The sequence below is a fragment of the Lucilia sericata genome, unplaced genomic scaffold (genome assembly GCF_015586225.1).
Source record: "Lucilia sericata isolate MDLA Ls3-8-SP2 unplaced genomic scaffold, ASM1558622v1 Contig000000F_arrow, whole genome shotgun sequence".
In the NCBI taxonomy this organism is placed as follows: domain Eukaryota; kingdom Metazoa; phylum Arthropoda; class Insecta; order Diptera; family Calliphoridae; genus Lucilia; species Lucilia sericata.
Window position 1 is genome coordinate 3333699 of NW_023994042.1, and position 8783 is coordinate 3342481.

General features: G+C 32.7%; 1 protein-coding gene and 1 long non-coding RNA gene across 2 annotated transcripts; one reads left to right on the forward strand and one right to left on the reverse strand.

Moving 5' to 3' along the window:
* Window positions 1-27: 27 nt before the first annotated feature.
* Window positions 28-3384, forward strand: LOC119602886. Its single transcript, XM_037954705.1, has 2 exons — window positions 28-586; window positions 751-3384. The coding sequence occupies exons 1-2, from the start codon at window positions 107-109 to the stop codon at window positions 3382-3384; spliced, it is 3114 nt and encodes a 1037-aa protein (XP_037810633.1). The 5' UTR covers window positions 28-106.
* Window positions 3385-7391: 4007 nt separating this feature from the next.
* LOC119609813 lies at window positions 7392-8487 on the reverse strand. Its single transcript, XR_005231956.1, has 3 exons — window positions 8268-8487; window positions 7894-8209; window positions 7392-7829 (listed from the first exon to the last, which is right to left on the reverse strand). It is a non-coding gene; the product is annotated as an uncharacterized LOC119609813 (long non-coding RNA).
* Window positions 8488-8783: the final 296 nt, after the last annotated feature.

Below are 8783 nucleotides of genomic sequence, written 5' to 3' on the forward strand. Positions count from 1 at the left end.
CAGCATCAGTAGCAATTAAAGCGTTTTTGTTTCAAAGGAAAATATATTTTTCAAGAAAAAATAAACTCCTTCATCACTTGTCAAAAAATAAAAATAAGAAATTGAAATGAAGTTTATTGTTTTTATAATGCTCCTGATAGCAGGAACCGCAATCGCAAGTACGCATGTGAATGTTTCGTTCTCTCAACATTCAAGTTCTGGCTCCACTGAACTACGAAATGATCATGTTCAACTTAAACCATCCGACTCCTTTGAACAATTTAATAATAACGATCAAAATGGACGCTTTGCTAGAATTCAATTGGATGATAAAAAAGCCAACGTTGATATAAAAAATAATCAAAAAGTAGTCTTAGATGCAAAAACAAATCACGAATCTACTGCAGACTACCGTTCAGAACATGCACAAAATGAAGGAGCATCTGGATATTTCGGATCCCAAGCACAAAACCAACAAAGAGGGTTTTACATTTCTAATCACGGAAACAGTAATGGTCAGTTTAGAAATATAAGTCCCCAGGATAAGCAAAATATGGAGTTTGAACGTTACATTCAAAATTATCATAGTGGACCAACCGTAGAAACCGTAAGTTAAATAAAAATATACCAATACCATACCCTTATAGTGATGATCATAAGGACGAAATACAGTTCTCAATAGAATGTGTCCAAAAAAGCGTTACACATCTTGAGAATGTGTAATTAGTTTCGTATTTTAAATGTATTGCAATTATTTATTAATTTTTTTAGGTGTATGAGTCGGGAAAATCAGAAATGCAACATACTTTGTCTACTTCAGCCGATCACGAAGGAAAACCACGTGTTTCAAAGTTTGAGCGGTTGGTTGCTGCACCTACTAAATCCGACAATGTTCAATCTCCCTCTGATGACATTAAACCAATAGTTAACCATCAGCCAGTTACATCAAGCCACTCTGCCTCAGTGTCTTCAATATCATCATCAACATCGCCTTCATTATCGCCATCTGTTCCGAGTGTAGCAGTGAGTTCTACGAATGGCAACAATTTTAAAGTAAACCTTAACCAAAAACCAGCTCTAGTTGGCAAAGATGGTTTTAATTTCGATCTTAGTTATAATAAACCAAATTACAACGATCCCGGTTTTAAATACAATGAAGGAAATTCTGACGCCCATTTCTATAATCAATTTCCACCCTCAGTAGAAGAACCTCAAGGCGGTTATGGACAGAATTATGGCAATATTTATAATAGGCAACAAGTCGCAGATGGTTATAATCCAGTTGAACAGAGACCTGTTGTCACAAAAACTATACAAATTGCACAACCCGCAATCAAAGCTAAAAAGTATGAGGTTCGTCATCCCGCTATTCAAAAAGAGTTTTATGATATTGAGGAACGTGTTGTAATTAAGCCTGCTGGCACTGTAGTTGTGGAGCTAGAGAGACCGTCTGCTAAAATCCTTAAAGAAGAGACAACTTTACCTCTGGGCCTCCCTCATCCAGCTGTGGCCTCAGCATACACGCCCAACCGAAATACCCCAACATTTAGCAACATTATTTACAGCAATGCCGGATCATCATCGAATCATCCAAATAACCAATATATCCCCCAACAGACTTACAACAACGATAACATGCCTGATCATCATTTATCGAGTGGATCTGCTGTACAATCTTCTCCCAATTATGATCAAAACTCGAAAGATGTTATTTCAGAATCAAAACAAAGTAAACCATATAGTGGTGAAAATCGTTTTCCTGCACCAACAACAGCAGCTGTGCCCAAGCCACATAATAGAGAAATCGTAGTCGTAACAGACGGGCATGGAAATCAACGTCAAATGACAACTGATCAATTCACTTATTCACGCGATGAAACTGACCAAGCCCCTTCAAGACCGGCTTACAATCACAGAAGTTCATTTGCATATGATAGTGGACGCACTAGTGGCCAAGCTAATATATCTCCCCAACGATCTGGTTTCCAGGCTAATCTGGATAACAGGAATGGTTTCACTTTTGATGCTGAGTATATTAATAACTCTGGTAATACTAATTTGCGGAATGAAAACAAACCAGCGCGATTACAAGAGGCATCCGCTAGAGTGGTAGAACATAAGCAACAACCACAACCCATAATAAAACATGAACATAAAATTGTGTTGTCACCTAGTCAACATAATATTTATCTAAGTCGTAATCAAGAGGTGCCCCAAACTAAATTCATTGAAGAAACAGCTCAAGTACGAGAAATTAAGCCACAGCTGCAAAATCATAGACCTGGTGTAGTGTACGCTTCGGCTAATCAAGCATCTGAAGTGAAATATGTTCAAAGACCCGAATATCAGTCCCAAGCTAGAGTGTCATCCCAAGTTGTACATCATCGTAATTTAGCAAAAAATAATCTATCAGATGGCCCAGTTAATCGAGTGCAATACAGTGCTCCATATGCTCAGATGCGACACAACTCAGATGAAGAACAATATAACAATCAACAGGAGTACAAATATCAAATTCAACCTCAAAAAGTTGTAGCTCATGAGAACAAATCTGCAAAATTGATCGCTGAAGATAAACCTGTAAAAGATGAAAAGAAAACATCAATGGATAATACAATGGAAAAAGATGCTCCACAGGCACATATCGAAATTAAAATCCCAAATTCGTCGCATGATTCAAATAAAGCTATAGTTGTTAATTCTAAAATAAGACCCATGATGATGGACGATGATAGTGACCAAACTCACCATTCCAAATTGGAAATTTCTGTAGCAAATAAAGGAGAATCTCAGAAACACCACCAACAACAAACATCGAAAGACGAATTCGACAACAGCGATCAAAAGGATATTGACGACAATAAAAATGATAGTGACATCGACAGTGAACATTTATCTAATTTAAAATCAAAGCCAGACTGTGATCAATCCTCTACAACAGAGGAAAAGGGAAATTACGAAGTTTCTCCCGATTACAATAATTATAGACAACAAAAATTCATGCGTATTGTAGAAGGATCTAATTCTGCTTCCACGCAAACTGCTAACGAAGCTTCATCTACCAGCGAATCTGAAGCTGTTAAGACAAACAATCAACATCACAATGTGGAAGAAAATACAAAAAGTACTAGTGGTCACGTGAGTTCACCAGGATCCCGTGTCATTGCAGCCACACCACCTCTCAAAGAATCAACACCTAGCGAAAGTTTCCATAAGCGTCGTATTGTTGTAAATCATCCTTTCCAGACCGTACGCGAAGTTGTCGAACACGAACCCTACACTAATTATCACGAAGTGCAAGTAAGTGAACCAGCTACGCCTGCCCTCTATCACTCTGCTAACTATTACCAACCCCATGGATCTTTCCGACAATCTGAAAATGGACATTCCAATTATTACCACTAAGTGGAGTGAAAGCAACATTATAAAACGCGCTGGTTGAAATCGAGTTGTTTGCTTAATTAATGCATTTAACATTTAAGTTATTACTAATATGTGTCTAAAACGATTTTCATATACTATACATACATACTTATAAACAATGAATTATACTATTCTGTGGGTTTAGTTGGTGTTTTTAAAAATAATAATAATAACATTGTACGATTAATAATATTCTTCATTAATATTTAAGTTATTTACTTAAGTTATATTTTTTTAATCTTAATTTTAATACTTTATTCTAAGTTTTTAATAAACGCAATAATATGCAAATGCATATAAAAAATTTAAATAATTATGTTTCTTCTATAATTAGAATTACCCAGCAAAATCTTTACTTACCCGGTAAGTAGGCAAGTAATATTGGAGCAACGTGTAAGTACTTCCTTTTTGGGTGAATAACTACTTATTTTTGTTTGACGATGACCAAAAAATAACTGGTTACAAATGTGCTTACCCGACTTTTCCGGATTTAAAACCGACCTAACAGTTATTTTCTGTGTTTATTAGTATATTCTATTACCCAATGCCCCATTAACAAATTGTTTTATCGTGCTATTTGGAATAGTTTTTACATGAAGGTACAAATCAATATTTCTTCAAAAATCGTCTAATATCGACTAGGCTTAAAACCATTAACCAATTCCTTATTAGACATACGCTCTATACATCTGGCAACAAATCCTACCCAAAAAAATTAAATAATACTCATTACCAAAATTTGAAAATATTTTACTGGGTAGTAAATGTTCACGTTTGAACTAGTAATTATTCACATTTGAGTGTTATATTCGGCTTTTTCTACATTTACTTTAATGAGCCGTTAGGTGCACAAAATCTAAAAAGGGACATTAATTAATTTTGAATTCTCCATTTCCAAAAAAAAATGTTAAATGAAATTTAAAGATTAGTTAATCTAAAAAAATAATCTAATGTTGATCCCTTTCGCAGTGATGCCATACAAAACAACAGATAACGTCAATGCTTTCTATTAAAACAATTCGTGTTTTATGTAAAATATGACAAGAATATGAAATATGAAAATTAACGAAAACTCAAATTAAAACAAAAAAATTTTTATTTTGAAGTCTCAGTAATTTATGTATAAATTGTCAATTTTCTGCCTTATATAGTCAAACCAGGAAATGATTCTTGAACGGCACATGCAAACAGCAATCCACACTTATCCTGTGTCCTGTTTCTGATTTTTATTGGCTTTCCAATCTAATTATTCAAATTTTTTGATGTTTTATTTTATATTTTTTATACCCTCCGCCACCATCAGTGGTGATAAAGAGTATATATAAGTTTGCCATTCCGTGTGTAACACCAAGAAATATTCATCTGAGACCCAGCAAAGTATATATATTCTGGGTCCTTATGAAATTTAGATTTCGATTTAGTCTGTTTGTCTGTGTACAACACGCTCACGTTAAAGCGAAGCAATGGAAATTAATGAAATTCAGCCAAAATATTCAATATTATCCCGTACAGTTTGGTATTGAAAAATGAGCAAAATCGGTTCACTTCGGGAAGAGTTATGAATCAAAATTTAAAACAACTCCGAAAAAAATAAGCATTTTTTACACATTCTGATGTAATTTTCTCGAAAACCATGGTATAAAGAAAACAAGGTAACTCCGTTCTCTCTCAATGAAAAGTTTTTTGACGTAAATAAGAATTATTGAAATTTATTTTTTGGAAACAAGTAAAGAAAAACGTTGCCACATATGTAGTAGGGGATATTATATTTAGGAAATTAGAAATAAAAAAAGTGTATTTTTTCTACTAGATACATTTATACATACATATGTTTGTATGTCCAGTAATACTGGAATTTTGTAAATACATATGCATGTATATAAATATATTTTAATAATTGTTTTATTGTGGGCTTGTATTTTTACATAAACTAACATTTTTACAGATAGAATCAAGTTGATTAACCATACATTCGCTAGAATATTCGACTCAGAGGTATCATTTGCAATGGTTTTTAAAGCCGAATCGAATGATCTATTAATCATATGATCTATTAATCTCCTCATATCAAACAAGTTAGAATGCTATATTCGGCACTGCCGAATCTTAAATACCCTCCACCTGCAAACTACTTTTTATTAAAACCCAAAATGAATATGTTATAAATGGTTAAAGTTATTGGGCCGAATGTATAGTTTATACTAAAGAAATAAATTTTACTTAAGTATCAAAGTACATACTAAGTACTAAAGTACTTTATTTTCCTTATGGAGAACTGTAAAACCCGGCACATATTTTGTTTCCGTAATTAAGATACTATTTATCATTTTGTAACTTATTTATGCATGTATGTATGTAACTAATTTTGATTAGGCCCAGAAAAATTTAAGTGATTTTCAGATATCGGCCGATTATTCTTCGACCTATTATGTTCCGATCCTGCCGATAAATTATATGGGAACTATGACCAATAATGGACCAATTCGAAAAAAAAAAATAATCAAAATGATTTACCTATACACAGAACATACTCATGTCGAGTTTAATAATAAATTATGTGGTATTAAGTGGTTTTCAGAAGTGAACCTTATATGGGAGCTAGTTATGGACCGATGCTGAAAAAATTCCTTATATGGAATGTAACCAATTATGGACCGATGTGGAAAATTTTCACGAATGATTTATATATACAAAACAAATTCACGTCGAGTTTTACCCTGATAGCCTTATTTATCAATGAATTATGCATTTAGGTGATTTTCGGATGTGGACCTTATATGTGAGCTATGACCAATTATGGACCGATCCGAAAAAAAATTCGTAAAGTAATTAATATTTATACACAAAACATATTCATATCGAATTTTATCCCGATAGCTTTATTTATCAATGAATTAAGCTTGTTTAAGTGATTTTAGGATGTGGACCTTATATGGGAGCTAGTACCAATTGTGACTGAATGATTTATATCTATATACAGAACATATTCACCTCGAGTTCTACCTTGAGAGCATTATTAATCAATGAATTATGCGCATTTGAGTGATTTTCGGATGTGGACCTTATATGGGAGCTATGACCGATTATGGACCGATCCGGAACAAATTTCGTAGAGTAATTTATATACACACAAAACACATTCATGTCGAATTTTATCCAGATAGCTTTATTTATCTATGAATTATGCTCGTTTAAGTGATTTTCGGATGTGAACCTTATATGGGAGGTATGACCAATTATGGACCGATCCGAAAAACAATTCCGTAGAATGATTTATGTATATACAAAACATATTCATGTCGAATTTTATCCCGATAGCTTTATTTATCAATAATATATGTTCATTTAAGTGATTTTCGAAAGTGGACATTATATGGGAGCTATGACCAATTGTGGACCGATACAGATCTAAGTCGGTAGTTTTGATTCCTGTTCATATAATGTCAATATGTACAAAATTTTGTGTTGATACCGATATATTTGAAGAAGTTATTAACTATAAATTAATTTCCGGGAATATGTACCTTTGTATGGGGGCTATGGGAAATTTTGGATCGATTGTTACAATTTTAAACATAATTAATCTATAGATGGAAAAAATAATCTGTGACAAAATTTGTCGAATTATCTTTGGTAGTTTCTGAGAAAACTACTCAGGAATTAGGGAAAAAAACTTAATTTTTTTGAGGTAGTCTGAAATTTTTACTCATAACTTTTTACGTTGTGGACCGATTTTGCTGATTTTCAATACCAAACTGCTTAGCAAAACAATGAATATTCTCAGTGAATTTGGTTGATTTCATTTGCTTAGTTTTAACGTGAGCGTGTTTTAACCAGACAGACAGACGGACATAGCTAAATCGACTCAGAATTTCATAAGGACCCAGAATATATATACTTTGTTGGGTCTCAGATGAATATTTTTTGGTGTTACACACGGAATGACAAACTTATATATACCCTCTATCACCACTGATGGTGGTGGAGGGTATAAAAACATTCAAATTATACTCATGTTGTATATATTGTTTAAGAAAAACTGAACAATTTTAAAAAATACTAAAAAGTGTCTTTTTTGTAACCACTCATCGGCCATCGATAGACTCAAAACATTTTGGGAACCATCATAAAACAAAAATATTTTTGAAGCTGCGTATAACTTTTAAATTAATCATTTAAAATTGTGTGCACTAACAATATTTTCATAAAAACGGTCCAGCTCATAAACGGACCACACTAAACCCCAAATATTTTGGGTAATATCATATGATATGACATTAGGTACAATTTATATTTTGAGAAGAGTAACTCAAGTAGCATTGTTGTAAGTCGGTCTGTAAACCATAAATTCTTTTGAATTGAAGTCGACATCCAGAGGATTTGATTGGCATGTGTCCTTAAGTTGTCCTAAATTTAAAACGAATGTCCTATATGGAAACAGAATTTGATTAATTTCACAGAACAAGTTCGTGTTGAATTTTATCTTAATACCACGATTTATTTACATTAAACCCCAAAATAACACTTCTTGCAGTTGTTTACGTTGAATTTTGTCGCTATACTCGCATTTTTAAATCTGTTTTGTTTAAATACATTAATTTAACTGAAAGAGATCATCATCAGATTTTCACAAATCAGCATAGAACAAATGACACAGGAAGACATCTTCTTTCTTACTTGGACATGTTTGACAGCGCAAGATATGTTCATCCGAGAAATGTGAGAACTGTGAAGAATCTTACCGGACACATATTTAGTACGTTGGTACTAAAACAAAATACCAGCAGAATACAACAATCATAAGAAACTGCAATTGGACACAAGGATGAAATTATGTTTCAGGGAGAATGGTCCGCACTACTTACAAGCAAACTTGAAATCAACGAAGTCCGTTCGCAAGGACCTTTTAACATTTTTATTATTTTCTTTGCTATTGGAATTTTATGTTGAATAATATTTTAATTTAGTTTGAAAAATATTTTCCATTTTATATTTTTAAAATGAAAAAATAAAAAGTAAACAAAAACCTCGGATTTATAAAGTAAATACGGTAGCCAAAGAATAATAAGAAGTTGGACTATGACATTGTTTTACAACAATAACATTTCCTTCTCTTCACAGACGAGTTCTGTGTAAATTCAACACACTAGTGAGAACTCAATTCTCTCACAATACTTCAAAACTTTTTCGCGAAAATACCGGGATAATAGGACTTGAACGACGGTTTTTCACAAACACATAACTATTTTTTAATTTTTTACACAATTTTATCGCATTTAACAATCCGAAATATTTTTATTTTTCACAAACTAAAAAAATATTTTTTTTATTTTTTTTGACAATTAATTTTTGTGTGTTGAAATTAAAATTGACAAAACAAA